At 34.8% G+C, this 16825-nt stretch overlaps 1 protein-coding gene across 5 annotated transcripts in view; it reads left to right on the plus strand.

Moving 5' to 3' along the window:
- Nucleotides 1–16825, plus strand: part of BRINP3 (BMP/retinoic acid inducible neural specific 3) — a 332718-nt gene that overhangs the window by 166950 nt on the left and 148943 nt on the right. For all 5 annotated transcript variants that reach the window (XM_054690754.1, XM_054690755.1, XM_054690756.1 and 2 more), the window contains exon 3: nt 15799–15989. In XM_054690754.1, coding sequence (XP_054546729.1) covers nt 15799–15989 — 191 coding nt within the window. The remainder of the gene's footprint in view (nt 1–15798; nt 15990–16825) is intronic.

The following is a 16825-nucleotide window of genomic DNA, read 5'->3' on the forward strand; positions in this document are numbered from 1 at the left end:
AGAGGCTGCAGGCAGCTTCGCAGTCCAGCGCTCAACCGCTGCAACCACTGTGCCACTGGGGAGGCCCACCTTCTAACTATTTTCGATTAGCATAATCTCCTCCAGTTCCAATCACATTGTTCAGAAAGGAAGAGTTTTTCTTAGCTGAATAGTATTCCCTTGTGTATATATATACTACATATACCTAATCCACGCACTTCAGTTGTTCCCATAGCTTGGCTGTTGTAAATAGTGCTGCAGTGGGTATATACCTATGACCGGAAATGGTGGATCATATGATAGATGTATTTTTAATATTTGAGAACCCTCCACACTCTTCTGTAGCGGCTGTGCCAATTTACATTCCCATCAACAGTGCAGGGGAGTTTCTTTTTGTCTACATCATCACCAGCACTTGTTATTTCTGTTTTTCTGTTTGTTTTTCTTTGTTTCATATAGGCTATTCTCATAGATGTGAGATGCTATCTTATTATAATTTTGATATGCATTTCTCTGAGGATAAGTGATGATGGGCATTTTTCATATTTCAAGGTTAGAGCATTTGTCTGCAGCAGCATTTATAAGAAATTATGCTTAGAATTACTAATGAGCAAAATCTATACTTGAAAATATTTAAATTACAAATAGAAAATTTGGTCTTTGAATGACAGAAGCAAATATTATAATGTGATAGTAATATAACTAGTTTAAGTGGATATGACATTTTTATTTCTATTCATTACATTTATTAAGTGAATTCATGTATAAAGCTACTTGTATCTATAAGTGGAGATAGGAACATAGCATGTTAACATTAGGGCAGCTCAGACTTCCTCCTAGATTTGACTAATAACATTATTCTATTTTTTAGGAATTTAGAGATAATTTTAATAGGCAATTCAGTTCATCACAGTGCATTCAATTAAAAGAAGATGAAAATATTTTAATTGAAATTATGTTTTAGTTTCAAATTCATGTTGCTAACTGCTACTCTTCGACTTTATCAGTCATTTAACTAAGCGTAATTAGGGTTTGATTTCCAAATCTGTAGTGATAAAATGTACTATACAAGACACAGAGTATTTTGCACTGAGTAGCAGCTCAGGATTCAAAGAATTTGTACTCCTGACTATCATAAATTTTCATGAAAACAATTTATTTTGGGGGAAATTAATACTGTCAATTGTAATTTTTGCTATTTAGCAGGGCTATACAAAATGAGCAATGATAAAGATCAAGATGATATTTTATAATATATCTTAAAATCCTAAAACATTTTATGAATGATATGCAATTATTCTATCTTTGAGATGCAACATTTATATAAAGCATCTATTCTGATCCGGTATCTTTTTTTTTCAAAGATTTATTTATTCATGCATACAAGAACTGGGATACAGGCCAGAGGTGTGGAGGTGAGAGGACTCACCAGAGACAGAGTGGGGAAAGAACAGGCAGAGTGACTGAAATACACTACTGAGGGGAGCAGCAGGGGAGAGAGGAAAGATATGCTGCACCATGTGGGTTGCTCTCTGGCTGGGGTTGAACTTGTGCTTCAGAGGCTGTGGACAACTTCATAGTTCTGTGCTTAACCCCTTTCGCCACCATGGAGGCCTCTGTTCCAGTATCTTTACCTCAGTCTTGTTTCTAACTTAACTGCTGTACAAAAGATCTGGATTATCTGTGCCAAGCAAGTGAGCTCTAGCCCCAAAATTAACAACTCTTCTTCCCAGAGAAGTTTGTGATGTTGCAAACTTAATCAGCTAGATCAAGGTCATGGTCATTTTCTGTAAAATAGTACCAGCCCCTACAATCCCAGTGTTTGCTTTAATCCAAAAAGGTAACTTGAAAAGACAGTAATTTTTACTAGGTTGTATCACGTATTATTATTAAAATCACATTTTTTTGCTTCCTCTGAAAAGCTTTCTTTTCCACATACACATAACCATGGCGGCCTCCAAAGTGGCCAATTCAAGTTCAGAGATGCTGTTCCAATCTCACTGCCTCCACTATGTTCTGTTCATTGCCCATATGACTATTATCCCCTTCTGCTCAAACTCAATCAATACCATTTGGGCCCACAAAATATTTCTGTTCATCGGTGCATATTTACAAACTCTTTCAGATATGGAAAGTAACTGGATTTTGCCTTATTTCCATCATGTATAAAATATCAATAGTGATTATACGTGCCTTACAGGACAACTGTGAGTCTTCAGTAAGAAGGCAGATATAAAGTTATGGTTGATTGTAATTATCATTGCTTGCACAGAGTATCAATTGCATATTGCCAAAAGAAAGGAAAATAGAAAATAAATAAGTAACATTTACAGCTAAGTATATACATATGATATGCTCGTATGGGAATATTTTCAAAATGTATGAAAGATGAATCACATACTAGCTATTTAGAGATATGTTTAATCTTGAAAAGTTCTAAGTGTGAAAATTTTCTTTTACAGAATTATATGTAAGTTTTAAACAGGAAATAAGAAATCTGAAAAAACAGACATTTTAAGTACATGTGCTTGATTTTACAGCATAGAAAATTAAGAATCTAACTGTTATACTTAGTCATTTACTCAAAGTGATAAAGCAATTAAATCTAAAGATGTATGAAGACATAGTACTTCAAGCTTCATTTTTTTCTTTAACATTTTATTTAATACACAGTGTTACTTCTATATCAGATGGCGACTTGCTTTTATATGAATGGATACTAAAGTTGCTCACTTGTAGGAAAAAATTTAGTGATCTGTGATTTTCTTTTGATTGTTAATTTTTTTTTTATAATTGAATCAGTTGCTTTTTAAAATACCTAGGGGGAAAGAGAAGACACTTATTGTCTCTAAGTCTGTAATTAGGAGAACTGAGTCATCTCCCATTGATGGGGTAAATTACCGGCAATTTTCCAATTTGCCAGATTTTCACATATATCACATGAATAATTGAATAATGAGACTGAGCCAAATCCAGGGTAGTTAATTTTAGTTGGGTGAATTGAGCACCATCTGGACTTCTGGCTTTACTAACTTTTAATTGACCTAGTTCTTTCAGAATAGTCCTAATGCTTGATTTATAAAATAGTTACCTAAGTTCAAACAAGACTGAGTAGGGCCACTTGTTAGAATACTTATGTGCAATTTTATTTTAAGCTGCAGAGGTGAAATAAATTACTGATTTTGGGTGCTAAAAATTATTTTTTCAATATTAGCACATACACAACAATGTAACCTGTTTTTTTTTTTTATTTTAACATGGATTTTTACATAACACATTTCTCTTTTAGTCTATATTTGTTATGATTTCTGTATTACCTAGTTGCAGCATCTGACTATATCAGCCTTAAAAAAACATGGTCACCTACTGTTCCACAGCCACCCTAGCCCCATCTAAATTGTCTTTTTTTTCAACTTTTGAAAATAGCATTTTTATTTCACATAGGAATACTTTTTAGGCCTCCCTAGTGGCACACAGGTTGAACACAGTGCTGTGAAGCTGTCCGCAGCCTCTGCAGCACAGGTTCAATTCCCGGCCAGCCAGGGAGATACCCACATGGCAAGGCAGACCGCTCCTGTCTTGCCTGCTGCTCCCCTCAGCAGTGTATTTCAGTCAATCAGCCTATTCTGCTCCCTGCTCTGTCTCTGGTGAATTCTCTCACCCTTCCATGACTCTGGCTTGTAACCCAGTTCTTGTAAAATAAAATAAAAAAATAAATCTTTTAAAAAAATAAGAAAAAGAATACTTTTATTTAAATCAAGGTAAGTTTGGTTTATAGAACTGTAAATGTTGAAGCGCTACATTACCACCCACACCCATCATGGATGTTCTCTGTGCTAATACTGTTCCATGAACTTCCATGGGTTACCTCCCTGCCTGGGAATCGAACTTGTGCTACTGTGGCTGTGGATAGCTTCATAGCTTCAGTATACCATTTAATTTATATTTACATAAACATCATAATATTCCTTCTACAAAATCTAATTTTAATTATACTCTAGGATTTTCTTGGCATGATCTTTCTATCAGATTTAAGAAAAATATAATTCCCATCTGTTTCTGATGCTTAATCTTTAGTAATTAAAATGTGCTGTTTAATTATTGGTTATCATTCTGTCCCCCACCAGCTTAAGTGGATGCCTTCACTGTGGTAATGAGAGCCCTATTTCACAGTGTCATTGCAATCCACATGGGGACACCAAAGTGTAACCCCTACCCAAGCAGTAAGTAGATGTTCCTTACGATCACCATTCTGATGGTGAGATGATGATATATTTTCTATGTTAAAATTTTTAATTTATATTTCTTTTAAGTAATGCACACTACCAAAAGTCAAAACATGCAAAAATAGTTTCCATCATTAACTTTGTTTCCTAGTGAGAATTTACAATACTATTTAGCACATAGGCACTGAATATTTTCTGCATTCTGAGAAAATGTTTGCACTGTATTTGAATATATACAGTATTTAAGTATTAGAAGGTGATCTTATTTACAGAGGTACTCTGTAATAGAATAATACTAATAATGTCCTGTGCCATTTGTCTTTTTTTAAATAAAGGCTTATTTTATTTATTTATACATAGGAGCGCTAGGGTGTAGTCCAGAGGTGCAAGGGGTACAATGGTACCATTTCCTCAATATTCAAATATATATTTTGGCTTTTAGTGAGGGTAGATTGTAACCTCATCATCAGTGACTCTCAATTTAAAGCAAATAAAGTCATCTTTTAATCACTCAAAATTTCAAAGAACATAGCTGAGAATAGCTTAGTTACTGAGCTTAGTTTTCTGTAGATTTTATGCAAGGCGCATGCTCACAAAATAGGAGCTCTATTCCTTTGTTCACTTAGATAATTATTTCATTGGTAGCTCTTGTGAGAGCTTGTTCTCATTTGGTAATTCAGTATGCAACTACTGACTGACTACTCTGTGTCCTACCGATGAATTTTAGGACTAGTTGGTCATAAGAAAGAGGTCTTAATTCATGTCTATATGGAGCCTATTGTATTTATAAGAGGCAAACATTATTTTTTTAAAAAATTTATTTATTTATGCACACAAGAACTTGGTACAGGCCAGAGGCATGGGGGGGGGGGCGCGAAAGGATTCACCAGAAACAGAATGGGGAACAGAACAGGCACACTGACTAAAATACACTGCTGAGAGGATCAGTGGGCAAGACAGGAGAGCTCTGCTGTGCCATGTGGGTCACCTCCCTGCCTGGGGATCGTACTTGTGCTACTGTGGCTGTGGATAGCTTCATAGTGCTGCATCTTAACCCCTTGTACCACTAGGGAGGCCTGAGACAGACATTATTTAAATAACCCCACAAACACAGTCGATACTAGGAAGGAAGAAAACACTGTGCTGCAAGTACCTATAATAAAAAAAATTGGATTAGTTGGAGTCATAGTTGGTGGGGCAGGTAGGAATGTGATTTCCATGTACTGTTGATGTTTTTGATGCCTTTACATTGTGAGTGATATTTAAAAAATTTATTTTATAAAAATTCCTGCAAAGAAGACAAGATAACTAAGTGCCTATTAGATAATAAGTTTCAATTAGTAATCCATAGATTCTGACAGCAATATCTAGAAAAGGTGACATTACCAGTTTATGTTTCACATGCTTCATGTGTGGAAAATAGTGTTCTGACAACTCAAGTCTGATTCAAAGTGAAAAGTTATAATTTGAGGAATGAATAATTTATGCCTAGCAAAATTAAGATTACACATTTTCCTGAAAGTTTATTTTGTTATAAAACACATTTTCAACCTCCTTGCCATGTGTGGATGCAAAAGACATAAAATTAAGAATGAGTTGAAATCAATTATATGTATCTGTCACCTACTACAACACATTTTTATTTCTTAACTGTGTGGGAAATGATAACATTTTAAGAAATGTGTTCTTTAAGCTATTTTAAAACTTATTTCAGAAAAAAATATATTCTAGCAAATTGCATTATAATTAAAAACTAATTTTATAACAATGAGACATATTTATAAAAAGATTGAAAATTCTTATTCACTGCCTCTAAAATATAATTACTTTTAAAATAAGAGCTTTGATCTTGCATTTTATTTCATGTTATTGAAAGTGAAGCAGTATATGAAATTATCATTTACTACACGCAAGTCCAGATACTTAATTGGTTAGCTACCTTCACACAATCCATGATTTATGAATATTTTATCCAGTGTTTAATGTATAGGTTATACTATCATAAAGAAATCTCAATAAAATAATTGCTTAATATTTAAATATATTACCAAAAAGTAGATTAATTTTTCATTAGCAAGTAACTTTTGTTGACATTAATCTTTCCTCAAGAGCATTCAACAATAGTCTGAGCCTTGACCAAGTACAGCAATTTGCATGATCTTTGAGTATGGCTTCACTTATAAATTATTTTGTTAAATGTATTTATTAATTGCCCTAAGACTTATTACCTTGATCAGATGCATGATATGTGTATACACACACATGCACACATAATATACTAGGAACTCTGGGACAGAAAATATGTGATTTCATAATGGTATAAAAATATATGCATATATATGTATATATATGTATATCTGTGTATTATTGTAAAAGAATGAAACTAGACCACTATATCAATCAATCCATAAATAAAAACTAACTAAAATGGATAAAAGACTTGGATATAAAACCTGCAATCATAAAATAGATGAAAACAGGCAAAACACACTGTGACAGGCTTCAGTGATGTCTTTGTGGATTCATCTCCAACAGCAAGTGAAGCAGAAAAGAATATAAGCAACTGGATGTACCTCATGCTAAATAGTTTTTGCACAGGGCTAGAAACTATCACTAAAAATAAAAGACACTAAAACAAAACAACAGAAATGGGAAAAATAATGACTCAACCTACCTCCAACAAATGGCTAATATCCAAAACCATAAAGAACACATACAACTCATCAAAAAGCAAACAAATAATCCAATCAAAAATGGACAGAAGAGTTAAATAGGCACTTGTCCAAAAAAGGTATTAGAAGGCCTATAAGCACATGAAAAAATGCTTATCATCACATCATCAGGCAAATGTAAATCAAAATCACAATGAGATACCCTCTCACCCCTGTGAGAATGACCCATATATATTAAAAAAAAAAAAAAAAAAAAAAGTCCTGGAGAAGATGTGGAGAAAAATGAACTCTGGCAAACTTTCGGTGGGAATGTAGACTGGCCCAGTAAAACAGTGTGAAAATTTCTCAAAATATTAAAAATAGATCTGCCATATGACCCAGCAAGTCCATTCCTAGGCATCTACCCCCTCAAAAGCAAAAACACTAATTCAAAGGCACACACACATTGCTGTGTTCATTGGGGCACTACTAAGTATGGTGGCCAAAGGCAGATGAATAGATTTGGAAGATGCATTGTATATGCACAATGGGATACTACTCAGCTATTAACAATTATATATACATATTTATATCTATATGTATATTTATATACTCTCTTGCCACTTGCTACAACATGAATGCAACTGTAAGGAATTTTACCAAGTGAAATAGTGAGGAGAGGTGCAAATAATAGAGGCTGTCACTTATATGTGGTATGTAAAGACATCCAACAAAGTGTCTGATAATAATAACAATCCAATAACAAGTCCTAAAAATCTGACTGTAGAATTGAGGCTATCAGAGATAGAGAAAGAGACTGGAGAACTAAATGCAGAAGGGTCACAAACAGTGATGGTGGAGAACTATGGGTTCTTTGGTGGCGGGTATGGTGCGGTAACACACATGAAAAGGGTGTGAGCCTGTAATTCTAAATTGCAGACAGTGTTCTCTTTATCTTAGACAGTCATCTATTAACAGCCGGTATGAATACATTTTATATCAAAATTTGCCAACATATGTTCAACAATTTAGACATGGATAATCAATTTCAGTGTAAATAAGTATTACCTCAATTAAGAAAAAATGTCTGATTTCATAAGGACACATACCAAATTTACTAACAAATAATTTATTAAAAATATCATTCCTGTATAATTTACTTTAAGTTTTACAAATTCCACTTCTTCAAAAACTTTATGGAGTCAGTATTACTCTACATATACTTTCAAATGAGGTGGCTTGATAGCAGTGATTTCAAGAATTTGCCCAAATTTAAAGTTTTGTGAAATGAAACAGTGATGATGGGATTTGAAACTCAGCTATCTAATTGCTAAATCCATTCTCTGAAAAAACTAACATTGTGCCTCCAAAAGATTTAAATATTCATATGTTTCATGTATGAAATGCAATTTTTTCAACTCATTACTTGTGTCAAATAATTACTTTTGTGGTATAAATGCATAAAGAAATACTTGTATTACTTAATTTCTTTTTGTTCAAAGAAAATCAGGGTAGATATTTTATTTTAGGTCAGTTAAATCTGTCTCTTGACCTGCCTACTTTGATCAATAAATACCACATCTATGTAATTTTATGAATGTGATTGATGAAACATAATTATCATTTTGAAATAATATTTAGGCACATGTTAATCTATACTTCCAATCTATAGAAGGTATAGCTTTTTCTTGTTACATAATTTTCTTTATCTTAGACAGTAATTTATTAACAGCATATACACATATATTTTATTTCAAACTTTTGCCAACATACAATTCAAAAAAGGAGTCTAATTTAGATATGGACTATATATTTCTATATTATATGTATACATATATATCTGCATGAATATAAATATGTGGCACTGTTATATTCCTGTTAAATGGATTTCATTTAGAAATATTGGCAGTAACTATGATAATTGAATATGAGGTATTCAATTTAAACCTTTAAATTTTAACAAAATTCTATTAAACAATAGCAAATTATATAGAACCATGTAAGATAAAATTAAGTCATATATTTAAGTCACCTAATCCTAAAATTTTAATATATTTATATTTATTTACTATATTTGTCTAATCTACTCTGAGTTTGGCAGCTCATTCAAAATATAGCCAATCATTAATGGTACTCTAAAAAATCCTGTATGTGAACATTGAACATTCATCTGTGTGAGTGCTTTTCCTATAGAATTTTTTCTGTAGAATTTCTATAGATTCATTCTGCTGAATTCCCAGAATCATCTAAAAATGCACCACAAGCTTTAAAAACCTCAGTTCTGTTAATTAAAAAAAAATAAAGGACTGGTGTATCAAGGGGCAGGAGGGCAAAAGAGAGTAGATATTGTTTCCTGCCAACTGTTTAGCATGCAGCTGCTTTCAAAACACTGGCTTCAGAGCCATAGTCAACCAGGCCATTAGGAATGATTCCCTTTATAACCAAATAGAAAATAACATCATTTGTGCACGTGGAAGCTATACAGAAGAACGGTTAAAAGAGCCAATTTTATACCTAAGAGTTATATATAACAGAATTATCGGAAACTAGTATTGATCATTAGTGGCATTTCTTAAGATCAGTATGATTTTACAGATGTAATTAGAGTATTATTTCTACTAAAGATTGGCAAGTCAATTTATGATTCTCATGCTGGATTTGTTCACAGTAGATTAGTGTTTGGGTAATATGTTTTGCTTTAATATTCAGTTGTTTCTGCAAATTTCAATGAATATTGATGCAATTGAAATGATAAGCCAGCAAATATAGTGCTAAGAAAAGGAATCTAACGATAGTTCAGGGCTTCAGGCATGCAACTTTTATTTAGTGTAAATTAACTGTAAAATCTAAGTCTTGTCAGCAACTTCTGCATCTGATTGTGTCAATATTTTTGTGTCAATATTTTTGGTGAGGATTTTTTTTTATATTGAATCTAAAATTTCTAATAAACAATGAAGCATTTGATACTTTTTAGAAATTGAATACATATGTATAATGAAAAAGTAGTTAATTAAAATGCATTGAGTATGTATTCACATAGAACTTATTTTTTAAATGATTGCCAGAATAATATCACATAATTACCACATAGATTTGAAATGCTAACAAAGGCCAATGGCAATGTGACAATGATGTAACTCTGATTTAAAATGAAATTTATTGACATCATTCTTTTTTCCCACCTTTTAAATGATGATTAGAGATAAAATTATTTTAAATATTGTTGTAGAAAAGTAACTATTACATAGACACTGCATACATAATAACAGATACTTGCAAGTCTGAATTGTTAGCAAGCAAACATACAATTCTCATCCACTAATAGGTGCTCCGTAGAGCCCACAAAAACATTTTCAAAGTAATGTTACGGCTGAACTGGTTATAGCTTATTTGTGTGTTTTCTAAAATCGTAGTGCTTCTAAAGGAGCTGAGTCACATTAAGCTCTAATGATTGTATCTATTTCATTTAAATACCTCAAAAGATTATGATGGGAAGATATGTATGTTGTGTGAAGACTTCAGGTAGAATGTAGCATTTAGTTAGATACAACAGTGTCTTATTTAATATAAACACAATGCATCTGATGAAATTCTGAGATGCCTTTAGGTACAATGTTCTCATTATGATAATCAGTCCCATCAGCAATTCAATTCAGCATTCCATTGATTTGTTTTCCAAAATGATGACTTCATGGTGTAGTTGCAATCTAGGTGAATGTTATCTTCAGAAAGAAAAAGAGATCCACCCATAAGGTTCTAATTTATATACAACCATTGCTCTTTATAACCACGTCTATCCTCAAGTCAAAATATTCTCTATACATTCATCATCATGTAGTAGATTAGGTTCTTAGAACTTAGGCACATAAACCAAGTAGTAATGCGATCATCTTGGAAACTTTACACAGTAAAATGTATTTTTAGTTCATGAACTTGTTCATCCTAGACAGTTGAGGGGTGGAGTTAAGTGATGTCATTTCTAGTCCTTGTTGATCAAGGACCCAGGCTGATGTTGAGTCCCAGGCTCAACATCCCTGTTTATACTTGACTGGTCAAAGTAAACCACATGACAAAGTAAATCCTATTGACTGAAGGAGACCAATAACTGCAATCGTATCCTGTATCTGAAACCTGAGTTTTGCAGCACAAGCTGCTGAACACAACTGGCTTTGCCTGGCCTCCTGCCTGGGTCTCCGTGCCTGGAGGCTGAATGGCCGCCCCATTGTGTGCAGCAGGTGGTATCCATTGTGTGTAACTCCTGAAGCAGCAGCAGTATTGGGAGTCTCCTGCCCTTCACTTTAGCATGCTGCCTGTGGGCAGCCCCTCCCTGGGAACATCAGGATGGAGTGCTACAGACTCTAAAGCTCAGAAGCTGCAGTGAGAGTTTCCTGCCGGCCATTCAGAAGTACTGCCCCTACACAGCACCCACACTACCTTGCAGCCGAAGGCTGCAAGATGCTACACGAAGGCCCATGTCAGTGGCTTGAGGGCCACCTCACCACTAGTCAGGTTTGAGCGCCAAAGCAAAACCCCTCAGAAGCATGTTGCTGTGGGCAGTATAACCAGAAGCAAACAGCAGCAGGTGGTGGGCATTTTACCACCTGCCACCAGTGGCCCCACTGGGGTTCAGGCTGCCAGAAGGGCATGCAGCCCCGCTTGGGCTGCAATGTCAAGGTTGTCTTGTGCGGGGGCAAACTTAGGCAGAGGAGGCAACAGCGAGCCCCACACAGCCCTACGTTTAGGACTGCAGGGAGGAGCTGGAGCTACAAGCAGTAGAGAGCGCTACCAGCAGAGCCCACCCTGCAGCAACTGGGACCCCTGTCCAGTTATATCCAGTTCAGTTATGTCCAGTTATACCCAGTTCTGCTGAAGGGGTACTGGGTGCAGAGTGCCTCCAGCACCACTGAAGCCAGCTCTGCTGGGGCTGGGGCTCCTCATAGCCCACCAGCCCATAAGCCTGCCCTGAGGTTAGGGTAGGGCAGGTCTATGCAGGTACCAAGTTTTCCCTTTTATATTTGGCCCCTGGATTATAGAATGAACCAATTAGGTGTGAGCTAAAGGAACCAATCAGGTTCAAGCTCAGCTCATTAGTTAATTATTCAGTTGGAAAAAATAAGAATGAGATGATGGTTGCTAAATGGTCCTATCAGTTAATTAGGGTTGAAAATGGGTAAGATCAGGCTTGCAGGGTAGGCGACCCTGGAGAGGACATAAAGCAGTTCAGAAGCTGGCTTAGGGCATTCTGTTCCTGACATCTGAAGAAAGAAGAAAGTTCTAGCAGCCAACCTCCAAAAAGATAAGAGTAGCTGAAGACCTTTGCAGAGATCTGCACAAGCCTCCAGCCCCACCTCTGACATTATCTGAAAGGAGCACCATGAACCTCAGCCTGTGTCCCAAAGATCTGTTAACATTGGTGTCTTTGATACTGCTTTCTGGTGAGGTTGGTGATGGCACTACTGGCCATTGCTATCCCCCTCTGTTGACAGGTGACTGACACTCTGTGCCCAGGTCACCTCTGAGAGCTGTCCACCACTTCTGATAATTTGGCACTGCCTCCTGGTGTTGTTGCCTCTTTTGCTCTCTAGCCCTGGGTCTGGTAATGGCCAGCCTGTCCTTCAGACTGTTGCTGTGGCCTGCTGCGATGTCATGTCAGTGGCCTGACCTGAGAGCATCTCCAACTGCTATGCTCCAGGCCGTTATTGACAGGACAGTGCCATCTTGAATGAGCAGTCTTTCGTTGGGAACTTCTGGGGTGAGATAGCCAGCCACCTCTGGCCTTAGAAACACTTTGTCTTCCCTGTTTGTTAAATAACCCCCAATGGTGTTGCCTGAGTGTGAGTGGTTTTGAAGTCGTGCATATGTGTGAGAACCCACTGATAGTGGTCTCTCCTCTGCCTCAGCACTGTCCTTTTGTCTTCTGTAGCACTGCTTTATTTTATATCCCGCATAAAGAGATACTGTGTATTTGCATTCATGTCTAATATCTACTACTTACATTATGGTATTTAATTGTCTGGAGATGGTTTCCTTCACTTAAAGTGCTCTTATCACTACTTCTCAGAAATATTTTGGTACTTTCTATCTGGCTTTTCACCAAAATTTATAGAAATTATAATAGTGATCATGAATCAATAAAATACAAACCAAATGTGAATGAAAATGAGAGACCTCAGCTCTCAACATCTATGCTTTCTTCACAAATTATTCTTCATGTGAAATATCAAAAAATCTATAGAAGAGTTTTAGATAAAGCTCTTGAAATTAAAGAAACAATTTGCTATCATTCCTAAAATAGTGGTTTATTTATTATTTGCTTCAGTTTTAGTGTCAGTTTGGTGCTACTCACTGAATCTGTCCTTTACTTTTGCTGTTGTATGAGAGAGAATTAATCAGGTGGGTTGACAAAATGTTTTCTTCAACTGAAATTTTAGAAGGTGAATTGATTCTATAAACTTAATCGAGGTTAACAGATTGAGGTAATAAAAAGCAGCTGATAGTTGAAAAGAACTCTCTGGAAGGTGGTCCACAGTCAGCTCCTCATAGCCCTACAATGTATGTGCTTCTAAAGGAGATGAAGCAGTAGCAGTCCAATAACAGTCATTTCCCCCCCCCCAAAAAAAAAAAAAGTTGGATGCTAACTTTGTGCTGAATAAGCTATAACACCCTTGTATTTTTACACCAAAAACATTTTTAAAGTCTGAATTATAACTTATTCATATGCTTTTATTTGAGTATAATTTGAATCCTGCAATCAGAGATTTTCTTACCTTCATTTATATTGCTAGTAAGATTCCTTGTAATAATAGAAAATAAATAGTGAATCATAATTGGATTTTCTTGTTAAATCACTATTATAATCTATCTTCAGAAAATTATATCCATTGATAGCTTTTACATTACATCTATTTTTTTCTCAAATACACGAGGAAAAACTAAAGAAAATAAAAGATACTTCAGTTTGAATAATCAACCTGCATTTGTATATTTGCTAATTGTTAAAAAAAGATAAGGAAGGGAGGAAGGCTAGAATTACACTTTTTTAATAATTATTTAACCACAGTCATCTAATAAATACAAAGCAATCTAGAAAGAGTTTATATGGCAGGTAAAATATTGCTGCTGATTTAACCTTTTTGGTAATTTAAGTCCAATTAACTCACCTTTTAGCTCATATCTTAATATGTGAGTTATATACTTATGAGTCTCTGTAAATTTATCACTTTAAACATGGATAAAGCTAAACCAAAAATTTGGCTTCAAGTTTTGTTATTCCCCTTGGTAAATATTTTTTGGTAAATAAAAAAAGTAAATGTTTGATGATAAACCTGTGAGTTTTGAAATTAATGAACAACTTATTTAGATAAATTAATAAATTAACTTAAAAATATCATATTACTAAATGCTTTGTAATATGTCAGTACTACAACATTCTATTTTGTGTTCTCCCTTATAATTTTGAATATATGGAACACACACAATTGTACAAATAAATTCAGGTGAATTTCTTAGAGAAGGAAAAAAAGGTAACAAAAACTTATTGACTTCAACCAGGTCTGGAACGATTTCCTCTTTGTTCTGGAAGAACAAATAGTGTGTGTGTGTGTGTGTGTGTGTGTGTGTGTGTGTGTGTGTCCCTCGCTGGCAGCTGCGGGCAGCCTAGCAGCCCAGCACTCAACCGCTGCGCCACCAGGGGAGGCCCCCTATTCTAAATTTTTACCTTGCTTCCCTGCATCTAGCAATATTTTCCCCCATAAGAGGCTGTCTAATTATCAGATACCATGCCCCAGATTTGTCCTCTCTGCTCACCTAAAGTAAAATAAAACCACAATGCCCCAGCTCTGCTGCCGTCCCAGCAAGCTATCTGCAGTAGCTCTCAGCTCTTAACCACAAGTTGAATTTAATTTAGTGTCCTTATTTATTTTCCATATCGTACATTCCTTCTCTGGAATATGAACTCCCTTTGAACATGGACAGTATGGTTCTGGTTCCAGGCATGTCCTCTTGTAATGGTCCTAGTGCGTCACAGGCATTTTTTTGACAGCAAGTGTATAATTATGGTTTATAATCATAAAATATTTCACCAACATTTTATTTGTCAAATTTCAATTTTGTTAAATAACACACTGCAGAGTATTTAGCCCAGAAGAAGGAATTCTTCCCTGTGGAAGGAATGTGAATTTTTATCAGATCAATCCTCACGAAAAAATCTGTAGTTGATTTCAAGAGATGCCAGTTTCACCAGATTTTATTTTTTTTTTGGGGGGTAGAGTATCATTAGATTACTTTTACTTGAATACAAATGCATGTTTTTTTTTCTATATACACCTTTTATATCCATACCTGTCATTTCTTAAATTTAGCCAAATCTACCTTTTCGTATCATGATATATCGCTAATCAAGTTGAATTTGGGTTTTAAAATGCTATATACAATAATTCTTTTTTAAAAACAGGTTTCTTTTTTGATGATGTTTTCAAAGTTCCTCTGTAGATCCATAATACCATTGAGGTTTTATCAGTTCCTACTCCTAAATGAACAGAGGAAGAAGTTATCAGAGTGATGAAATAAATATATTCTTTAGTTCTCAATTTCCCTTATAAAATGAAACATCTATATATATTACTTTATTTTATTTTTCGTTTAAAAATTCTACATTCTTATTCTATGCATAATGAAATCATTATTATGAGCACATCTATCTTGGGGGGTGTGGTGAGAGCTGTTTCAGTGGCTCATTTTTTCTTGATTTGGTTTTAGAATATTTACTTCAGTTAAATAAATTATCATTAAGTATTCCTTCTCCTACTCACAGAACAGGACATCTTTCATGAGAAAGAATTATTGTAATGTAGTGATCCCACTTAAAATACTAAGTGAACTTTTCAAATGAGAACATTCAGTTAGATTTTGTATTTATGAATAAAAATAAATTTGCTTTTCAGGGAGTTTGGCCGCTGGAAAGTAAATAACCTTGCGGTTGAAAGAAGAAATTTCCTTGGCTCCCCTCTGCCTCTTGCCCCTGAATTCTTCCGCAACATAAGACTGTTGGGACGCCGGCCTACCCTTCAGCAAATCACAGAAAATCTTATCAAGAAATATGGGACACATTTCTTGCTATCTGCTACTCTGGGAGGTATGACTTTTTGAAAGTATTTGTGCCTATGTGTGCTTGTGCATAAAACTGTTGACAAATCAGGTAGTTGTCACTTGAAAATTCTAGAATTCTTTCATTCATTCATTCATTCATTCAATACATGTATTGAGTTATGACTAAATGCCATGTCTGGTGGCTACAATGGTGATATAGAAAATCATCACTTAATTTGTGCCTGAAATCCATGTGCAATCTAATAGCATATATTAAATAAAGGCATAGTTATGGCAATCTAAAATGCAAAGTGCTATGACAAGTTTTGTTTAAAACCTGAGTAATGAGTTGTCAAGACACAGGTGGGAGACTTCACTTTTGGTTAGAGAGGAAAATAAATAATGAAGATCCAAAAGCATTTTTAATACTGTGTTAGTATCTCCCATGTAGGTGTGATATGGAAAGAGAGATAAAGACATCAGTTGTAATGCATAATGTAAAAGTAAAGATTGATGCTATCACTTCTTTCTCCAGCAGTGTATACATTTGTGAAAAGAAAGCTACGTGTTGATATCATTAAATATATGTCCTATCATATTGGTATATATAATAATTCAGCACTTTGTATACACTTAAGTGATATTTGGGGAAACAATGTGTAAGAGGATTGTATGTATGACATTTTCCTAAAACTCAAAAATATGTCATTATACTATATATTTAATTCTGTTCAGGGCTTTAAATAATGCCATACTCCCATTTAGAAAGGATGTGATTCTTTTTTATAATAAAGAACATTGAATACACTTGGGCAGGAAAGCCTTGAAATCAGTGAGTTCCTGCTTCCATGTCAGTTTCGCAATAAGTTTACTGAAGACATG

This window comes from Talpa occidentalis, unplaced genomic scaffold (assembly GCF_014898055.3).
Source record: "Talpa occidentalis isolate TD23 unplaced genomic scaffold, MPIMG_talOcc4v2.1 talOcc4.8, whole genome shotgun sequence".
Taxonomy (NCBI): domain Eukaryota; kingdom Metazoa; phylum Chordata; class Mammalia; order Eulipotyphla; family Talpidae; genus Talpa; species Talpa occidentalis.